This window comes from Anabrus simplex, chromosome 11 (assembly GCF_040414725.1).
Source record: "Anabrus simplex isolate iqAnaSimp1 chromosome 11, ASM4041472v1, whole genome shotgun sequence".
Classification (NCBI taxonomy): Eukaryota; Metazoa; Arthropoda; class Insecta; order Orthoptera; family Tettigoniidae; genus Anabrus; species Anabrus simplex.
In genome coordinates, this window is record NC_090275.1 from 134,651,311 (window position 1) to 134,674,226 (window position 22,916).

The window sequence follows — 22,916 nt, forward strand, 5'->3', positions numbered from 1 at the left end:
AAAACCGAGCTCATGTTCCACTCTATCAAAGGCTTTGAAAAGATTTATGGCTATGCAATCTAACTGGCCTCCTGAATCCAACTGATCTGATATGTCCTGCTGAAATCCCACCAGTTGTGCCTCACAAGAAAATTAATTTCTAAATCAATACCGGCTCCTCATGAACCAATTTTTATCATCACATATCCCTCTGATGTACTTTGCTATTAAACTCACCGAGCTCGATAGCTGCAGTCGCTTATGTGCGGCCAGTATCCAGTATTCGGGAGATAGTAGGTTCGAACCCCACTGTCGGCAGCCCTGAAAATGTTTTTCCGTGGTTTCCCATTTTCAAACCAGGCAAATGTTGGGGCTGTACCTTAATTAAGGCCATGGCCACTTCCTTCCCACTCCTAGCCCTTTCCTGTCCCATTGTGGCCATAAGACCTATCTGTGTCGGTGCGACGTAAAACAACTAGCTATTAAACTCTCCAGTATTTTACTGTAACCTTTACTACAGTGCTTACAAAAAAACTAGTACTAAACACAATAAAGAAGGGAAGTAAGAGCAACTATACACTATCGGAAAACACTATACGCTCAGAGAAACAGCAGCTGGCCTACTCGGATCTCTGCCAACAACAACATAATACGAAATATCAGTAGGGCCAACTAGTGGACAATGAACCAGGAAAATGGAAGGAACTACGACCTTGTGAGGGCATGGATATGGCTTAGGTTGCAGATTCTGAAATAATTCACCGTGATCCTTAAATTTGAAAAATATTATTTACAAGTGAAAATTTTACAAATACTTACCGAACAAAATCCACCATTTTACAACTTACGAACTATACGCTCCGTGATACACAGAGGTTCTTTGATAATGGGTTTCACTATGAGTTTCAAACTTCAAAGCAACTATACAACTAGTTACAAATCCAGTAGTACAATGCAAGTTAGTAGGTTAAAAGTAACGTAAGAACGATTACAATTTACAGTGAAGTGAATGTACTCTCCTAAACTCTAGCGTACATGAAGTGATACAGAACTACCAGAGGCAAACCCCAAGAAAAACATATTAAATTACAATCTACATATTTAGTGAAATAAGAAATGGGAATGCCTCGAAAACAAACTGGGAACCCCAGCAGGAAAGCTAAGGCGTCGTTAATAATTAATTTGGCGAATCTAGGTCAGGCTAGGGCAGACTCCTATACGGTATAGCAACTGAACATTACGGAAATTCTAACCGGAACGGAAAGTAAGAGTGCTTACCTGAAGCCGTGCCATCCCGGAAGCGAGGCATCGCACACGACACAGACCAACACAGACTAAAGGCAGATCAGGTCAAGACAAGACCGAATTATCGAACGCTGCCTCGCTCACTTTATATAGGAAAACTCTGGCTTTGGAGTAGCCAATCAGAATGTATGAGTCCGCCCATCCCCTCCTAGGATCACCAATCACAATTCCTACTCTCGTCGCGAACTTTAACTAACATTCTCGAATACACACATTCGCGAATCTTCCATTTCCAGAATAGTTAGAAAATTCCTTCTAGAAAACATAACCCACAAAAGGCACACACCCTGTTCAACAATTTTCTAGATACTTCCAGTAAGTACAGAATTGAAATCTACTGTTTACAAATACCTATGTTACAAATATTACGCAGTACAGGTTAGGTCACTACAAATAAAAAATTATATCATACTTTACAAATAAAGTCTTCAAAAACACTTCCCACTTCCACTATATTGTTCACCTGTGACATCTCCCCCCCCCGAACCCCCGAAAGTCGAGCCATGCTTGACCATTAACATAGTTTCCTTGGGGAGAAAGCGATAAAATGTTCCCGCACAGTACAGATGGTAAAGATACATTACTCTAAACACACACGATTTCTTGAAGTAGAGCTTCTGATAACAAACAAAACAAACTGTCAGCATACCACAGGTCCTTTTAGTAGCCAAGATTTTACAATTCACTAATAATTTTCAAAAATAATAAAGGTGTTCATAGATTCACTTATTCACTAAATATCACAAAAAATCTACATGGATAGTCCCATTACATCTTCAAAACATCTTCTGAACCTTTTACAATTGTTTAGACAACTTGTACTCTGTCCACCAAAGGATGTACACACTTTCTTTCTGCCAAATGTTATTCAGCCAGGAACTTCTCACTTTGTTGCCAATCAGCGTTCAAAAGCCTCCATTAGGCGAGTTACGGGCTCAGTATTTTGCACCACTTTTCCACACCAGTCACAGCACAGTTAGGCCACAGGTTCTCGCTGATGATGCGGCTGCCGACACATTCAATTTCAGTCCGATCAAGGTAGCCATGTAATTGCAGTCCAGAGGTATCTTGCACCAGATAAGCAGCAGGAGGAGACACCGTCCAGTCCGACTGCCTCCATTAGGACGTTCGTCACAGGATCGTGGTGTGGCATGGTAGCGCCCAAGGCACAGAGTGTGCCTCCCAACTTGGCACTTCAGGTTGCTGTCCGAAGAAACTGGTCACTGCAGCCACTGTAACACCAACAAACCGCAGCAGACAGGGGAATACTTAAGGAAAGTATGCTGCTGGGCTCCAAGTTCTGGTGCAGTCACCCAAAGGGTGGCTTAATAAGTATGCAGTAGGGACTCTCCCTCGCACACCAGGGATATTAGGGCACTACCCCCGGGGTAAGCACTGCTATCTATAATACATCTGACAAGATTATGGTGGGGGTGAAAGGAAACTATAGGAGTTTACCCTAAACCTGAAGGTGAGGGGAACAAATTCCAAGGAGTGACCCTAAACTAAAACCTACCTAACTTATAATACTAAATCCATTACAGTAGAGGATAGCTAAAGTATTCACCTATACAGTTACTTACAACTAACTTACAACAAAACTTATTATTACCTTATAATTAAAACCTTATATATACCTTACGATAAACTTTTCATTATCTTATCAACTAAACTCTCAATAGTTTACAACTAGGTCTACACGGTCACCAACAATGGTATTTACTCCTTCCCTACCAGACTTAAAGTACTTTGATCTGGGAGAGGTGGACTCTGCTGATCCTTTTCCTTTCGGGATCGCTCACCAATAATGTCACCGGGGTAAGGAACTTTAAAGATGGTGGAGGGACCTCGAAATCTGGGGCCAACTTACTGATAACATGGTCCGCAGCACTACTGACGGGATGTGTTTTAACAAACACCTGGTCACCCACAGAGAGCTCGTGCGGCCTTCGCCCGTGGTTGTAATTACCCTGGACCTTAGCATAATAAACCTTCAAGTACTTTCGTGCATGGTGCCAATTAGCTCGGATCTTTTCTGGGCTGGCATCGACGGGCAGAAGATCATTAATTGACCATAGGTTAGATAGAGGAGAATTTGGTGTAAAAGCCAACATTAACGAAGCAGGGGTTTGCTTGTGGTTTTCATGGACAGCAGTGTTAAATGCAAATGACAACCAATTCAGTAAGGAATCCCACTTGGAGTGGTCTGAGGAGTGATAAGCGATGAGGGCAGATCGCAGGTTACGATTCACTCTCTCAGCATAATTGGGCATCGGGTAATACGGGGTAGTGCTTACATGAGCAATGGATAGATCAAAACAGAAATTCTGGAAGTGGGCAGAAGTAAAGGCTCTTGCGTTATCACTTACCAAGAATTGACAGGGTCCAAACGAGGCGAATATCTGTTTCAAGCACGAGATGGTGATGTGGGCGTTAGCCATCCGAGTGGGGAACAGCCACGTAAAACGCGAAAAGCGTCAACACACACAAGTATGAAACAAAGACCATTCCGAGATCTCGGGAAGGGCCCGATATAGTCTATGAACAGTCTTTCCATTGGGCGAGAAGCTTGCTCAGAAGACAAGAGACCTAGATGAGTATTCGGGGTGGGTTTGCTGATGTTACAAATCTTACAGGACTTGACAAGTGTACGAATCTCACTATCCATGGATTTCCAAATTAAGTGGTTATGAATCTTCTCTCTTGTTTTGAAAACACCCAGATGACCGCCCACTGGGGATTCATGAAAATATTTGAAGATAGCCGGGACCAGGTTAGTTGGGACTACAATTTTGGGGTCTCTACGACCGCGAGCAGGACAACACAGGACACCATTAGTAAGAATATAGGGCTTAACCTGCTCACCGGATTTAATCCTGTCGATAATCCCCTTTAACTCAACATCGTCCTCTTGATGTTTGGATATATCCTTGAAAAGGAAGGGAGAGTCGGTGAGAACTACATTAACAAAACCTGATACTTGTTCGGGAGATGAGTCAGTTGACTCTGATTGAGGGTCAAAGCTGCCTGGATTGAACATCCTGCTGAGGCCATCAGCCACAACGTTTTCCGTGCCACGAATGTGGCGGGCTTGAAATTGGAAGGCTGAGATGTGCACTGCCCAACGTGCTAGACGACCGGTCTTTCGCGGCTTGGCCAGTACCCAGCTCAACGCTTGATTGTCAGTTTCCAGATCGAAAGGAAGATGTTCCAAGTAGATTCTGAAGCATTCTAAAGAGAAGACAACAGCCAAGGCTTCCAGCTCATAAATGGAATAATTTTGCTCAGCAGGATTCAGGGCACATGAAGCATAAAAAATAGGACGACGCCCTCCTTGAAATTCCTATAGAAGAACTCCGGATAACAACATAATACGAAATATCCGTAGGGCCAACTAGTGGACAATGAACCAGGAAAATGGAAGGAACTACGACCTTGAGAGGGCATGGATATGGCTTAGGTTGCAGATTCTGAAATAATTCGCTGTGATCCTTAAATTTGAAAAATATTATTTACAAGTGAAAATTTTACAAATACTTTCTGAACAAAATCTACCATTTTACAACTTACAAACTATACGCTCCGTGATACACATATCTTTAGAGGTTCTTTGATAATGGGTTTCAATCAATCAATCAATCAATCAATCAATCAATACAGATCTGCATTTAGGGCAGCCGCCCAGGTGGCAGATTCCCTATCTCTTGCTTTCCTAGCCTTTTCCTAAATGATTTCAAAGAAATTGGAAATTTATTGAACATCTCCCTTGGTAAGTTATTCCAATCCCTAACTCCCCTTCCTATAAATGAATATTTGCCCCAGTTTGTCCTCTTGAATCCCAAATTTATCTTCATATTGTGATCTTTCCTACTTTTATAAACGCCATTCAAACTTATTCGTCTACTAATGTCATTCCACGCCATCTCTCCGCTGACAGCTCGGAACATACCACTTAGTCGAACAGCTCTTCTTCTTTCTCTCAATTCTTCCCAACCCAAACATTGCAACATTTTTGTAACGCTACTCTTTTGTAGGAAATCACCCAGAACAAATCGAGCTGCTTTTCTTCGGATTTTTTCCAGTTCTTGAATCAGGTAATCCTGGTGAGGGCCCCATACACTGGAACCATACTCTAGTTGGGGTCTTACCAGAGACTTATATGGACTCTCCTTTACATCCTTACTACAACCCCTAAACACCCTCATAACCATGTGCAGAGATCTGTACCCTTTATTTACAATCTCATTTATGTGATTACTCCAATGAAGATCTTTCCTTATATTAACACCTAGATACTTACAATGATCCCCAAAAGGAACTTTCACCCCATCAACGCAGTAATTAAAACTGAGAGGACTTTTCCTATTTGTGAAACTCACAACCTGACTTTTAACCCCATTTATCAACATACCATTGCCTGCTGTCCATCTCACAACATTTTCGAGGTCACGTTGCAGTTGCTCACAATCTTGTAACTTATTTATCACTCTATAGAGAATAACATCATCCGCAAAAAGCCTTACCTCTGATTCCACTCCTTTACTCATATCATTTATATATATAAGAAAACATTAAGGTCCAATAATACTGCCTTGAGGAATTCCCCTCTTAATTATTACAGGGTCAGATAAAGCTTTGCCTACTCTAATTCTCTGAGATCTATTTTCTAGAAATATAGCAACCCATTCAGTCACTCTTTTGTCTAGTCCAATTGCACTCATTTTTGCCAGTAGTCTCCCATGATCCACCCTATCAAATGCTTTAGACAGGTCAATCGCGATACAGTCCATTTGACTCCAGAATCCAAAATATCTGCTATATCTTGCAGGAATCCTACAAGTTGAGCTTTAGTGGAATAACCCTTCCTAAAACCGAATTACCTTCTATCGAACCAGTTATTAATTTCACAAACATGTCTAATATAATCAGAAAGAATGCCTTCCCAAAGCTTACATACAATGCATGTCAAACTTACTGGCCTGTAATTTTCAACTTTATGTCTATCACCCTTGCCTTTATACACCGGGGCTACTATAGCAACTCTCCATTCATCTGGTATAGCTCCTCCGACCAAACAATAATCACATAAGTACTTCAGATATGGTACTATATCCCAACCCATTGTCTTTAGTATATCCCCAGAAATCTGATCAATTCCAGCCGCTTTTCTAGTTTTCAACTTTTGTATCTTATTGTATATGTCATTGTTATCATACGTAAATTTTATTACTTCTTTGGCCTTAGTCTCCTCCTCTATCTCGACATCATCCTTGTAACCAACAATCTTTACATACTGCTGACTGAAAACTTCTACCTTTTGAAGATCATCACATACACACTCCCCTTGTTCATTAACTATTCCTGGAATGTCCTTCTTGGAACCTGTTTCTGCCTTAAAATACCTATACATACCCTTCCATTTTTCACTAAAATTTGTATGACTGCCAATTATGCTTGCCATCATGTTATCCTTAGCTGCCTTCTTTGCTAGATTCAATTTTCTAGTAAGTTCCTTCAATTTCTCCTTACTTCCACAGCCATTTCTAACTCTATTTTTTTCCAGTCTGCACCTCCTTCTTAGTCTCTTTATTTCTCTATTATAATAAGGTGGATCTTTACCATTCCTTACCACCCTTAACGGTACAAACCTGTTTTCGCATTCCTCAACAATTTCTTAAAACCCATCCCAGAGTCTGTTTACATTTTTATTTACCATTTTCCACTGATCATAGCTACTTTTTAGAAACTGCCTCATGCCTGCTTTATCAGCCATATGGTACTGCCTAACAGTCCTACTTTTAAGACCTTCTTTTCTATCACATTTATTTTTAACTACCACAAAAACAGCTTCATGATCACTAATACCATCTATTACTTCAGTTTTCCTATAGAGCTCATCTGGTTTTATCAGCACGACATCCAGGATATTTTTCCCTCTGGTTGGTTCCATCACTTTCTGAATCAGCTGTCCTTCCCATATTAACTTATTTGCCATTTGTTGGTCATGCTTCCTGTCATTCGCATTTCCTTCCCAATTGACATCTGGCAAATTCAGATCTCCCGCTACAATCACATTTCTTTCCATGTCATTTCCCACATAGTTGACTATCCTATCAAATAATTCCGAATCCGCGTCAGTGCTACCCTTTCCCGATCTGTACACTCCAAATATATCAAGTTGCCTATTATCTTTAGAAATGAGCCTTACACCTAGAATTTCATGTGTCTCATCTTTAACTTTTTCGTAGCTTACAAATTCTTCTTTCACCAGAATGAACACTCCCCCTCCCACCCTTCCTATCCTATCTCTACGATACACACTCCAGTGCCGTGAGAAAATTTCTGCATCCATTATATCATTTCTCAGCCATGATTCAACTCCTATTATAATATCTGGTAAATATATATCTATTAAATTACTTAATTCTATTCCTTTCCTTACAATACTTCTACAGTTCAACACTAACAATTTTATGTCATCCCTACTTGATTTTCAGTTCCCTGTTCCCTTATCACCGCTCCCTAGACCATCCCGTTTCCCTGAATGTACCTCCCTATTACCCTTCCAAACAAATTTCCTAACTTATACGTACCACTGCGGTTTAAATGAAGGCCATCTGAGCGCAGATCCCTATCTCCTATCCACCCATTAGGATCTAGAAATTTCACTCCCAGTTTCCCACATACCCACTCCATAGTCTCATTTAAATCCCCAATCACCCTCCAGTCAGTATCCCCTCTACACAGTATTCCACTAATAACAATATCCGCTTTCTTAAACTTCACCCGTGCTGCATTTACCAGATCCCACACATCTCCAACTATGTTGGTACTTATATCAGCTTGCCTTACATTGTTGGTACCAACGTGAAACACTACCACCTTCTCCTTCCCCTCCTCCCTCTCTTCTACTTTCCTCAACATCTGCCTCAACCTAATTCCTGGATAACATTCTACCCTGGTACCCTTTCCTCCACACACTTTCCCCACGTGTCTGACGATGGAATCCCCCATGACCAGAGCCTCAACCCTACCCACCTCATTTGATCCCCTCCCCTCCTGGTCAGCCCTATCTTTCCTGATAGCTGCAGAAGCTACTTCCTCCTCCCTTTTCTCCTTCCCATGACCTTGTTCCACCTGTCTTTTCCTATCCTCTACTCTACATTTTCCTTTCCTACCTTTTCCCTTCCTCCTACTTCCACACATCTCAGCAACAGTTCCCTGTCCGTCATCTTCCTTCTGTTGTTCTACCTGGAGTGACTCGTTCCGATTTTGCACAGACACCTGTCCTGAATTCTGATCCTGAATAGAGCCCTTAGCCTGCAATCTCCTTCCCCTTAGAACATTAGACCACCTGTCTTCTACACCTCCCCCGCTTTCCTTCCCCTCCCTCTTGTACACCTATTGTAACCTGTACATTGTTTGAGGGAGTCCTATCTTCCTTCCTGTCTTCTGTGAGAATCCTAATTATCTCCCTCAAACTTTCCAACTCCTCCCTCATACCCCTCAATGCCTCGCCACATCCACAGTAAGTACACTCGCGCTCCTTAGCCATTCTTTACGGGGAAAAAAATGAAATTAAAAATAACTTATTTGCAAAAAATAAATGAACGGAGGGATATATTGTCTGGGATAGTACACAACAATAAGGTAATTAATATACGACTACACTACAATACTACTTAGTCATGCTCTATTTTTTTTTAAATCCTACAACCCCTGACAGGATAAAAACTGCTGTTAATTACTGAATATCGAAAGTAATAGCCTACACAAGAACTACACAATTCCAAACTGCAATTAAGCCTATTCTAATTACAACAACAGTATTTTAGTAAGAGTTTCTACGGATACCTCTACTACACCAGTACTACACAAATATTTTACAATAATAAAATAATCACACTAAATTCTAATAGGATATTACTCGTATACTACTGTACAGTCTACTACAGTAATTTTAAACTACTTTCAGATGTATCCTAATTACGATACCGGTACCGTACCATATGTCACTAAACTAAGCACAACAGAAATGAAATTTGCAAGAACTGCTGTACTCAAAGATTACCAACGAAGCTAAATGCTTAGACAAATTATTATTAGTATTACGGTCTAATAGATACACACGAAAAATAACACACGAATATAGCAGGCAAGATACGGCGCTATCTAAATGTACTGTATCTATACTACAATGTATCTACACTACACTACACTGCGTTTGGTTAAATGCTGAAGTATCGAAAGGATTGCCGTACACGAAGAAAAACACGAATATAACTGGCAAGATACTATCTAATATATTATACCTTAACTTCACTACAATTCTACTGAAATGTGGTTATGTGATTATTACAGCTGGTGGATTACTATTATTTTCCCTACTCCACGGGACGGAGAATGAAAGTGTCCTTAATTAGGCCTACTGAAAAATACGAGGTTGTCTACAGTAACTTCTCAAATATTTCTATCAAAACTACTACTACTACTACTACTACTACTCCTACTCCTCCTCCAGGGACTGCAATTTCTGGGATATATGAACTTTATTTATTATTAGCTAACCGCTCATAAATACTGAAAGATCGAGGGAGCGAAATATAGATTACGGATACTTTAACTACCTACTCAGAAGTACAAATGAATGGAATACAAGGTCAGCTGATTTTTATTTACTTGACTACACTACACCCTTTGTTCACGACTGTAGCCAACAAGGCACTATTTGAATATGAGGAGCGACAATAATCAGTAACAATACGACTTAACTATTACCATGTAATCTCTTTACCTTCTTTTTAAATGGAAGTTTACAGGCCTATCGTGTTTTTTTTAATGTAGTAAATTATTACCTTCGCAATAGTTTGAACGGATATCTATACGAAATACCGGAGAAGTTGCTGCAGAAGTTACGGTACTATTCCTTATGATAATCTGCCTTTGTAAGTATAACCAACGAACCTACAGATATTTACAAATATTTTTAAAGTTAATATTATTACCTAAAGTATTTCCTAAACCTAAATTCGAAACAAGGTACACCTAGCTAGCCTACTTAACCTAGAAAACGTAATTTACTGAAGACCAACTGAATTACGTGTTACAAAATTTAAATAAATACCACTACTCCCAATTTCTACCAACAAACACTAAACACCACTATATAAACAGCACTAAATGAATCAGATATACACAAAACTTAGCTATTTCAATAGGTTTTCACTACTTTATCACTACAATAATGCAAGAGCTCTCTCAACAGGCAACCGTTCTCAAGCGCATCCAACAATGCAATTTCACTACGAGTTTCAAACTTCAAAGCAACTATACAACTAGGTACAAATCCAGTAGTACAATGCAAGTTAGTAGGTTAAAAGCAACGTAAGAACGATTACAATTTACAGTGAAGTGAATGTACTCTCCTAAACTCTAGCGTACACGAAGTGATACAGAACTACCAGAGGCAAACCCCAAGGTAAACATATTAAATTACAATCTACATATTTAGTGAAATAAGAAATGGGAATGCCTCAAAAACAAACTGGGAACCCCAGCAGAAAAGCTAAGGCGTCGTAAATAATTAATATGGCGAATCTAGGTTAGGCTAGGGCAGACTCCTATACGGAATAGCAACTGAACATTACGGAAATTCTAACTGGAATGGAAAGTAAGAGTGGTTACCCGAAGCCGCGCCATCCCGGAAGCAAGGCGTCGCACACGACACAGTCCAACACAGACTAAAGGCAGATCAGGTCAAGACAAGACCGAATTATCGAACGCTGCCCGCTCACTATATATAGGAAAACTCTGGCCTTGGAGTAGCCAATCAGAATGTATGAGTCTGTCCATCTCCTCCTAGGTTCACCGATCACAATTCCTACTCTCGTCGCGAACTTTAACTAACATTCTCGAATATTCACATTCGCAAATCTTCCATTTCCAGAATACTTAGAAAATTCCTTCTAGAAAACATAACCCACAAAAGGCACACACCCTGTTCAACAATTTTCTAGATACTTCCAGTAAGTACAGAATAGAAATCTACTATTTACAAATACCTATGTTACAAATATTACGCAGTACAGGTTAGGTCACTACAAATAAAAAATTATATCATACTTTACAAATAAAGTCTTCAAAAACACTTCCCACTTCCACTATATTGTTCACCTGTGACATTACGAACTATACTAGTCAGGCTGATTGGTCTGTAGTTCTCTGGTTTCTTTTTATCACCCTTTCCTTTATAAATTGGTATTATTATAGATTCCTTCCATTCCTTTGGTAGTACACTATTATTTATGACATAGTCAAAGATAAATTTTAAATAAGGCACTATGTACCACTCCATTGTCTTTAATACCTCCCCAGTAATTTGATCACTTTCTGCTGCTTTTCCTTGCTGAAGCAGTTGGATTTCTATGTAAATATCTTCATTTGTGAATGAGAAGCTTCTTGTTTCCCTATGTGTCTCTCCCTCTCTATCTTCTGTTACAGTTTCCAACTCCCGACAATCATCTACTGAATTCCCTACTAAATAGATTTGCTTTCTCAGTATCTTTTAAATAGTGTTCACCCCCCTCTCCCACCATTGTAGGAATTAGGATTCCTTTCCCTTTTTGATTCCTAATACAGTATATGAATACATCTTTTTCCATTTCCCTTTGTGGTCATTACCTTCTTGAAGTATGCCATTCATATAATTCTATTTGCTTCCTTTATTACTCTATTCAATTCCCTCATTAGCTGTTTTCTAGTTTCTCTATTCTCCCTACCCTCTTTGATTTTCCTGTTTACTATCTACATTTTCTTTTTAATTTTCTTATTTCCCTTGTATAATAAACAGGGTTTGAGGTCCTTTTACCCTTCTTAACAGGTACAAATCTCTTTTCTCCTTCCCGAATGATTCCTTTAAATTTAGCCCAAAGTGTATCCACATTACTCCCTTCACTTATCCAACAACTGAATTGTGATTTAAGTCCCAAATTAATCAACTTAAGTTTTTCTGCACAATTTCTTGTCTTGTGTAACCCTCTTATTAAGCCTTTTTGGTACGAGTCCTACATCCATTATTACAGCCTTATGGTCTCCTATTCCTTCAATTACCTCAGTTTTATCAACAATTTCCCATGGTTTAACCAAGAATACATCTAGTAAGTTATTGAGACGAGTCTGTTCTTGTACTACTTGTGTAAATCCTCCCTCCCAAATTAACTTATTTGCCAGTTTCTGTTCATGGGCTTCACTTGCAGCTCCATTCCATTCAACTTCAGGCAAGTGTAGATCTCCCCCAATTATTACCATATCATTATTATTGTTTTTATGAGTATAATCTATTATTTTCTCAAATATTTCCATGTCTCTTTCATCTCTTCCAGGCCTATATGTTCCTATAATTCCCACCTCCTTCATATTATCACAAACTAATTTTATCCCTAATATTTCATCCCCTTCATCGGTAAACCATTCATGTGAACAATAAGTTTCCTTCACCAGAATAAACACCCCCCTGCCCATTTTATCTCCTCGGTCTCTACGATAGACTGTATACCCTTCTGGAAATACTTCTCTATTACCCACCCTTTCTCTCAACCACGATTCCACTCCTATCACCACATCAGTCTCATGAGATTCCATCAATGTACCAAATTTTAATTGTTTATTTACTACACTCTGACAGTTTACCAAGAGCAATCTCAGACCCCTTTCGTCCCTAAAACTTGTCTGTTCCAATTGGATAACATTTGACTCATGCGTTGAGAACTTCCCTGGTACCCAGATCCTTATACATAGATCTTGAATTAAGGATCTGGGTTTTCTGTCAAATTTCCCTGTATGTGCCAGTTTAGTGGTATGGGTTTTCTTAGGTGCAGATTAGTTTGCAGATCTCTGTTGATAATTGTAGCAATTTGTCTACAGAGAGTTGCTCTTCCATTACCATTCAGATGTAACCCATGCCTAGTGAACACTTGCCTGCCAAAACCTAAAGTATCTACTATATAGACATTTCTAAAACTCTTACATAATATCTTGATTTTTATATTTACATCATGTATAGCTTTGTTCACACAAGAGTCCTCTAAAAGGTCATATCTGGGTGGCACATTAACTACAATTACTTTTGAGTCAGGTAGTTTGGAAATCTTACCTCTGAGGGTCGTAATTAGTTCCTCACCTTCATTTGCAGCAATGTCATTTGTACCACTCACAATTACCACATAATTGTCCTTCTCTAACACAGGATCACAACTTGAAAGGACGTCTTCAGTTTTGGCACCTGGTTTTGTTAGTCCTGAAACCTCAGTGTCTGGATTCTGCAGCTCATCCTTGACGCCTTCTGCCATACCCCGCCCTTGACTGTCTGCGTAGAGATGAATTTTTGGCGATCTTGAATTTCGGTTGGTTTTCTTCTTCTGTAGGTTACCTCCACTGGATTTAAAATTATTCGGAAAACTTGATGTGTCTTCTTCTTAACTTGTTGCAATGACTGAAATCTATTTTGGCACTGCAAAGAGTTTTTTCCCAGTTTAAAGTTGCACATAGTTTTTCCCATATGTTTAACATTAGGCCTAAAATGGCTACGCGTCACTTCCGTCCACGGCGATCTTTCTTCTCCAATGTCTTCTTTATCTTCCAGTTTCTTTATTCTGTCCTTTAAGCTTTCATTTTGAAGTTTTAGAGCACGTAAGTCTTCTTGTAGCACTCCTAAAATCTTAAATATAGTTTTGTAAGTCTCTCTTTCTTGTAGTTCTGCCTCACTATCAGTTTGTTTACACTCGGGACACAGCCACACACTTTCTTCAATATCAGTCCTATTTACAATATTTGCACAACGAAAATGGTACTATTCATCACACTTACGACACAGAATCCCATTTTTAACTACTCTTCTGCATTTGCCACATTTTTCACTGCTTACACCATTATCCACTACGGATATCACAGACTCACACACAGTAGTCGCCATCTTGGAAACAGATTCACAATTAAGTATTTATTTATTTTCCACCTAGTCGATACAATGATTGCTTAAGGCAATTTTTAATGGTCAAAAGTGGTACATGTTTCGTATATTATCAACATCTTCAGCCACATAACACTGTTTAGATGAAAAATATATAAAATTGACAAAGTAATGCTGATTTTATGTAATCTTGGAAACATGCGGGATCTGGAGGGACAGCTGCACAACTGTGGATAAACTTACCTTAAGAGAGAGTCCAAAGGCTGTTTGACACCATTCTGAACACATAACAGCATGCATTGTGGCCAGGGGGTTGTGACACCCTACTGACCAGGTGTCTTGTCTCTTTTGTCCAATATTGTAACGAGTTCAGTAAAGGCACATGGTCTTTCAGCATATGTAGTTTCATTAACTTTCAACCACTCCTTCTGGCTGCTTAACCTTTTTGTCATAGGATGTAAACTTAATGGTATTTGATCCCTATTAAATTGTAATCACAATAATTAAACTTATGTTTTTATGGTCCACCTTTTCAATAGTATATCATGCAATGTTTACATTACATTCTTAATCTTGGTTGAAACTAGTATCAGCTTTGACTAGGCCATCATCAGCCATAACATAAAATTGTACAAATACATCAAATGACTAAAACAAATGCACAAACACAAAGGACATTAAAAGGTAATAAAAATGAACTATGTGCACAACACGTAAAATGAAATTAAAGTAGGACTTGTTTACATTGCATGATAGAGTATTGAAAAGGTGGACCATAAAAACATTTGTAACCTTTTCTTGTCAGGCAGATCTATCCATATGTGCATAAAAGTTATGGATGGCACAAGATGCACAATGGTGGTAGTGATTATTGTTTTAAGAGGAAGTACAACTAGGCAACCATCCTCTTTAATACTAATCAAAGGGAAAAATGGAAGGCAACTGACCCTTCGAAAAATGAAGATATCGGTCAAAGAAAGATAAGAGCCACAAAGGGTGTGAAAATGAAAGACTCCCTACGCTTCAACACCTAATACTGCTGGCATCAGAAAAGTACAAGAGTTGACCAAGGGAGGTCGGATAGCATAGATGAAAGTGAGGAAGCCTGGCACAAGTAAGTGGAAGCAACGCTAGGACTCAGCTAAGGGCTCTGTGGTCACAGTACTATGCTGCCAAGTCACGAGCCCCAGATACCTCATTCATTTGCCGCTTACGAAAGACAGGGGATACCGTGGGTGTTGTTATAATGCCTCCACCCACACGCAGAGGAATCCTGCAAAGATGGTGAGATCATTATAATGAGATCTCTACCTATCCTATCCCAGAAGCCACTCCAGCCATCACTAACGCTGAAGTGTTCACAGCAGTCAACAGCATGAAGAACATGAAGGCATTTGGTTTCGACCATCTGCCAGCAGATCTGCGGGAACTGGAAGTCGTAACAGACACTGACCATGTTCCCACTGAGTCTTCAAGAACAGAGAGGACACAGCATACAGTGAAGATTTCTAAGAGAATCCTGGATCAGCGCATATGCGTCATCATACAACTCACCATAAACCAGTAAAGATGGATGCAATTTTTGGTGCCCGTCAGCTCACAGAGACACCATCATACACGTCATGTTTCTTAAACTGCGTTCGGCACCAACTCACCTCGTATGCCCTCACAGGCCACGGCGTTCCAGAACTACTCACTGACTGGGTCAGAACACCAAGCAGTTGTGTACAATGCTCAGTTGGTCTCCCCTACAGTTTTCCCGTGACAACTGGACTACACCAAGGATCAGCACTTTCGCCCCTTCTGTTCGTTTTAGTCATGAACCTGCAGCAGAAAACACCCTGGACCTTGCTTTATGCCAAACACATCATCTTTGCTGCTGCATCTAAAGAGCTCCAAGCGTGGAATGACTGCCTAATCAGTTTGGACTCCACCTTAATGTCAAGGAAACTGAGTATCTGGAGACTGCTGACACTTCAGATCAATGGGGAGAATTTAAACAGGGTGAACACTTTTTAGTATCGCGGCTCCATTCTGCATTAGCAGTGATGTGAGAGCAGCCTGGATTTGTTAGTGGATAGAATAAACAAACTGTCTCAAAATCCAAGATCTACAAAACTGTCATATGGCTTGTTGGACAGAATGAGCGGTAATGATGGACATCAAAATACGCCTACATACCATGGAATATACATGCTCTGTCGAGTCATGTTACCAATGGCAACCTCAGATATCAATCACCAAAGAATGAGCGAATGTGAAATGCGGTTGTATGGGCAGCAGCTACTTCCATCACCTAAGCAACCACGTGGATGGGTGAAGCAGAGATGGCTGGACATGACTTGTTATCAGCCTCATGGCATTCAAAGATGTGGAGAAATGACAGCAAGAATTGTACCTCAGGATGGAAGAGATCTCAGACTCCATCCAGAAGAGGAGGGCACATCTACTGACTAACCAGGAAAACTATGGCACGCTGGTATCAGGAAGTGAAAGACGACAAGGAACAGAAGACAGCGACGGAGTAGCATGCAAGTCGAGAATCACTTAACAACAAGAGTTTCAATGATCCCGCACACAAGTACTGCTGACAAAAGAGAGGAGGAGAGTGCAAAGTGAAAGAATAAAGGAGAACTGGGCAAGAAGCAGATGTAGTTTACAGTTGGTAAATGAGAAGAAGAGAAGCAACTTACCACCAGAAATAGCAATCTGCTGCACCGCCATCTTGACGATATCCTGGAGAGTCTTGATGATCCTGGTGGCGTGCTGACAACACTGGTACATGTTGGAGTCCAGATCATCCCCTAGCCCGATGTGAGTGATGCCTCCCTCTTGGGGCAGCCGTCGTCGGATCTGTTTCAGCTGGTGGACCAACACCTCGGCAGCACTGCTCACGTGCTGTGCCAGTAACGCCATTTCCCCGTTGGTGTGACCAGCCTGAAACACATCCACCTCCTCTCACGACTCCCCCATATCACATTCTCATTGTTTCCTACTTTCATATAGGCTACTTCAGATATCCTGACTGCACCACTACATCACTTTACAAGCCCTACAGGACCAACCATCAGAACAGGCCAAGTGGATTGGGACTATTTTACTTTTTATCCTAAAATTTAACAAGAAACAAACAACTATATTCAATAGCTTAGACAAATATCAAACAGAACAAATTTCATCTTTTGACCGTTCGGCAACAGGACAGGGAACCCAAAGGGAAAGCATGAGAAACATAGTAAGGAACAGAAGGACTATATGTGAAAGCAAAAGTAAGAAGAAATTTCAACTATCTTATGCTGAAGGAGCTTGTCCCATTGTAGAAGGTGGCTTTGCTTGAGTTTGTAGGCGTATTACAGGTACTGATGTATCAGTGCGAGAAGGTACTGTGTGTTGGCACAGTATTACCCGACCAAGGCGAGTGGAATTCTCCACAGCACATGACATTTTCACAGTACGGTCATCCAAGGAGAACAACTGCAGCACTAACAAAGACCGACTACAACACTCAGACCTTAAGGCAGGTTTTGATTTGCGGCAATATGGCTGTGATCACCGTTACGAGTTTTGAGTCAGCTTCTGATCATACTTTGTGATTTTCAATACTGATAAAGACATATTTGAATCACTAGGTGCTTTTACGTGGAAGGTCAAAATACGCGAGTGTTTGCACATAGTACCATATAGGTTAAGTGTTTGTATATCATTGTTTGAGTGGTGGTGTTATAGATGTAGTTAGTATGCATCGACCGCGTTGTGTATCTCTCTGTAAGTCAAAAATAGGAAATTCTTTGGGTATTTCTGCCCTAATGGAAGGATAAGGTTTTAGAGAAAAATAGATTTGGTGCATTCATCACAAGAATTTTACTGTAGATAATGGATCGTGTGAATCAAACATTTGACTCTTAAGTTAATTGTCTACAAATATATTTTTCCCGTTGAGAATAGTGAACCAATTCACATTCCTAGGAAATATCTTAAATTGTCACCCGATTTATACAACCGTATTACATGTTATAATTCTCATGCTTAGGTCCGTATTGAAATGTACAATGAAGTCAATAAATATTAAAGTTTATTTATTCCACCTCTTCAATACATAAAAAAGATAATGAATCAAATAAAATTATAGGGACATGTTTCGCCCTTTAATTATCGGCATCTTCAGCCTTAATCTCAAACTGAAAGTCGATTAATCAGGTACCTGATTGTAATTAACTTACATATGAATGTGAAGGAAATGTTGGAAATGTGAAAAATGGTTGACAATAGTTATGAAATTCTTAATATTAGGCCTTAATAAAGTCTAAAATACAAATGTTCGTAAAATTATACACTTTCTTGAAAGTAGTTAAGAAATTCTTGAAATGAGGCCTTAATGAAGTTTAAAATACAAGGTTTTTTTTTTTTTTTTTGCTAGTTGCTTTACGTCGCATTGACACAGATAGGTCTTATGGCGACGATGGGACAGGAAAGGGCTGGGAGTGGGAAGGAAGTGGCTGTGGCCTTAATTAAGGTACAGCCCCAGCATTTGCCTGGTGTGAAAATGGGAAACCACGTAAAACCATCTTCAGGGCTGCCGACAGTGGGGTTCGAACGTACTATCTCCCGAATACTGGACACTGGCCGCACTTAAGCGACTGCAGCTATCGAGCTCGGTATAAAATACAAGTAGTGGTGAGTTTATACACTAGAGGAAACTTTTGGATCTTAAACAGATTGAATGTCACTATAATAATCACATCAAGTGGGGTTTATAATAAATGTGAAGTGATAAAACTATAGTTTTCTAGAAGCATGAGAGAAGAAGAGTGCTTGAAGGTAAGTTGCTGTGTTAAACGTTAGCAGGAAGGAACGGCGGTAGTCTCTTGTGTAGAGTCATAAGGGAAGTTTGGATTGAAGTCTGTAACAATAGGAGATTTACGTGTTAAAGAATGAATTTGAATGAAAGGAGAGTTTAAACAGAAATCGAAGTGTGTAAAACCACTTACCTCTTTATTAACATTGAAATTGGTTGACGTAAAGAAGATTCGGATAGAAAATGTTGTGTGTAATTTCTTTTATTTTCAATTGTAATAGTTTTAAATAGTTGCTATGGTAGCGTTGAAATGACTGATATTTAAGTTACTAGTGTTATAGATGATGTGAGATTAATGGAGGAGAGGGTTGAAGCGGTGTGCTAAGTTTATATGTTATTGGCCGTGGAGGGTGACAGGAAATGAGTTCAATTCTTAGAACAATATAAAGAGAAACGATGTCATCAGTATCAAGTGGAATTCAAATATAAGTTAGAACCAGTCTATCTTTTGTAAGGAGAAAGATTAGCCTCCCTCTTGAAATACGATGCGGGAGTGAGGGAAAGTGTGACGGTAAACATCCAAACTTATAAAGTTCAATAAGGACTCAGTTAATTTTGCTAAAAGGTGTTCCGTAAAGGGTTGATGGTATAAACAATCAAATTGTAGTATTAATAGTTTGGTGAAGCAAAGAAATTTATTTTTTTATTTTTTTATATATATAAAGGTAAGTTTAGTCCTTTCAGAGTACGTAAGAGTGAGGGAAATTGTTTGATGGCAAGTAGGTTTTTTTTTTTTTTTTTTTTAACAGAGATTTGCTTAGAAGTTTGCAAAAAGGAGGAGAATTTAGTATTAAAAGTATGAGATTATAGAGTTAATTAGTGTTATTTGTTACTTGTGCTTCTGGTAATATAATGGTGAGAGGATATGGGAGGTGGATGCTGTAGGGGGGGTGGGGGGGGGGGGATATGTGGGGCGATAAGTTTTTTTTTTTTTGGCAGGGCAGGAGTTGTGTTATTTGAAATTAATGGGGGCTTGGAAGTTAATAATTTAATATTATTTAGAATGTAATGTTGATTTAAATTTAGTGATTGCAGTAATTTTGGTCAAATTTCGTATAATGGGTTTTTTACTTCAACTATGTCATTGAGGTTAAGATTTTTGTTATAGTATTGGACTAAAAATATATAGAATGTTTTCAAATTCATTCATTAATTAATTTTCCTTTAGGTTTTTTAACAGAGATTTTGGTTAGAAGTCTGCAAAAAGGAGGAGAATTTAGTATTAAAAGTATGAGATTATAGTCAGTAGTTGTTACTTGTTACTTGTGCTTCTGGTACTGGTATTATAACGGTGTGATGATATGGGAGATGGATGTGGTGGAGGTGGGGGGTTAGGAGGGATGTTAAGTTTGTGTGTTGTTGGTACTGGTTGAGTTGTGGGTACGGGTAGGCAGGAGTTGTGTTTTTTGAAATTAATGGGACTTGGAAGTTAATAATAACTAGGTACTTGGAACATTTTAATGCCATCAAACACAACAAATTCTCAGCTATGAGTTCCCACATGAAAGGAACAGGACAACATTTCACCACTATAGATCAAGACCTCACAATTATTAAAAAAATAGATAAAGGAAAATTAATGAATGAATTAGAAAACATCTATATATTTTTAGACCAATACTATAACAAAATCTAAACCTCAATGACATAGTTAAAGTAAAAAACCCATTACAAGTAATAAATCTCATTGTAAGCCGTATTGGCCGTATTGAAGCAGCTTCAGGTGTGATCAATCCTGTTTGAAGTGTTACTACTCCATGTCTGCTACAATATATGATTTCTCTCTCCCGTTCTCACGTATCTATACAAGAGCGGCATTTAATTATTTCTTCACTTAAAAGAATATAACCATCATGTTTTGTTATATATGAACATTCTTATTAACTGACTGGCAGCCATGAGTTTGATTATTACACTGCCAGCTCCGTGTTGTACCTTATGTTTTTAACCTCGGGCAACACGATTACGTGTTTTTTCTAACCCAGCCATGATGAACACTCTTATATATTTCACTCTTGCTTTTATGTTTGAACATTCTGATTGACTGGTAACAATGATATCCTAATGATTTTAATTATTTCACTACCAGCTCTGTATTGTACTTTCTGTTCTTATCCTCTGTCTCAACTCGATTGTGTTTTTTCTCTTAGCCATGTTGTAACATTCTGTTTTTTTCACACTAGTTTTAAGCCTATTTTCATTTTCTAAATATAAATGTTGATTCTTAGGGTGCCATATATGTTAAGGACACTAGGTTCAGGGCCCTGACCTAACTTTAGGCTAAGATTTATTTTCGGCTGATGATGCTTACGACTGTTAAGCGAAACATGCCTCATCTTACAAGACCTGTAGTAATGTTTATTTCCTAAATATAAGGAGAGATAAGTAATTTTTTTTTCTAGTTGCTTTACGTCGCACCGACATAGATAGGTCTTATGGCGACGATGGGACAGGGAAGGGCTAGGAGTGGGAAGGAAGCGGTCATGGCCTTAATTAAGGTACAGCCCCAGCATTTGCCTGGTGTGAAAATGGGAAACCACGGAAAACCATTTTCAGGGCTGCCGACAGTGGGGTTCGAACCTACTATCTCCCGAATACTGGATAATGGCCGCACTTAAGCGACTGCAGCTATCGAGCTCGGTGAGATAAGTATTGGGAAGGTGGTGTTAAAGACCCATTATACGAAATTTTACCCAAATTACTACAATCACTAAATTTAAATCAACAAAACATTCTAAATAATATTAAATTATTAACTTCCAAGTCCCCATTAATTTCAAATAACACAACTCCTGCCCTACCCGTACCCACAACTCAACCAGTACCAACAACACACAAACTTAACATCCCTCCTAACCCCCCACCTTCACTACATCCATCTCCCATATCATCACACCGTTATAATACCAGTACCAGAAGAACAAGTAACAAGTAACAACTACTGATTATAATCTCATACTTTTAATACTAAATTCTCCTCATTTTTGCAGACTTCTAACCATAATCTCTGTAAAAAAAAAAAAAAAAAAAAAAAAAAAAAAAAAAAAAAAAAAAAAAAAAACTAAAGGAAAATTAATGAATGAATTTGAAAACATTCTATTAATTTTTAGTCCAATACTATAACAAAAATTTTAACCTCTGACATAGTTGAAGTAAAAAAACCCATTATATGAAATTTTACCAAAATGTCTGCAATCACTAAATTTAAATCAACATTACATTCTAAATAATATTAAATTATTAACTTCCAAGCCCCCATTAATTTCAAATAACACAACTCCTGCCCTTTTAAGTTAAGTATATAAATTTCATTATTCGTCCGTATTGAACCAAGATTACAATCTATTAAAATTCGTATCCACCTTATTCAATACCAAAAAATGTTGTTAAGATGAAATTACAACATGTATATTTATTTTATCAGGACTAGTTTCGACGCTTTATATTGCGTCATCATCAGCTGATATACACTGGAAACATTGACAAACATATATAAGTTTATCTACGTCACACACATTATAAAAACTATGATAAAGATTTAAAAACCATATTATACTTATACTATTTCCAAGTCCATATTGTCCAAGACTTGCAATTATTAAACTTTAGATTGCTAAAATCTGATGCATTTTGGTTTAAATAATCATTAAAATTAAACAAAACTAATAATAAAATCACGATCTTCTTAAAAACATTCACTTTGACGTTAAAAAAAAAAAGTTTTTGTAGAAACATATTAAAACCATTCAATAAAGTCCTCAGGCTATTGCCATGTAGTGAACATAATGTCGCAGAATAAGGTGCTCCAAC

At 38.7% G+C, this 22,916-nt stretch overlaps 1 protein-coding gene across 3 annotated transcripts in view; it reads right to left on the minus strand.

Moving 5' to 3' along the window:
* Nucleotides 1-22,916, minus strand: part of DCTN1-p150 (dynactin subunit 1) — a 684,595-nt gene that overhangs the window by 196,856 nt on the left and 464,823 nt on the right. For all 3 annotated transcript variants that reach the window (XM_067155601.2, XM_067155604.2, XM_067155600.2), the window contains one exon: nucleotides 16,945-17,188. In XM_067155601.2, coding sequence (XP_067011702.2) covers nucleotides 16,945-17,188 — 244 coding nt within the window. The remainder of the gene's footprint in view (nucleotides 1-16,944; nucleotides 17,189-22,916) is intronic.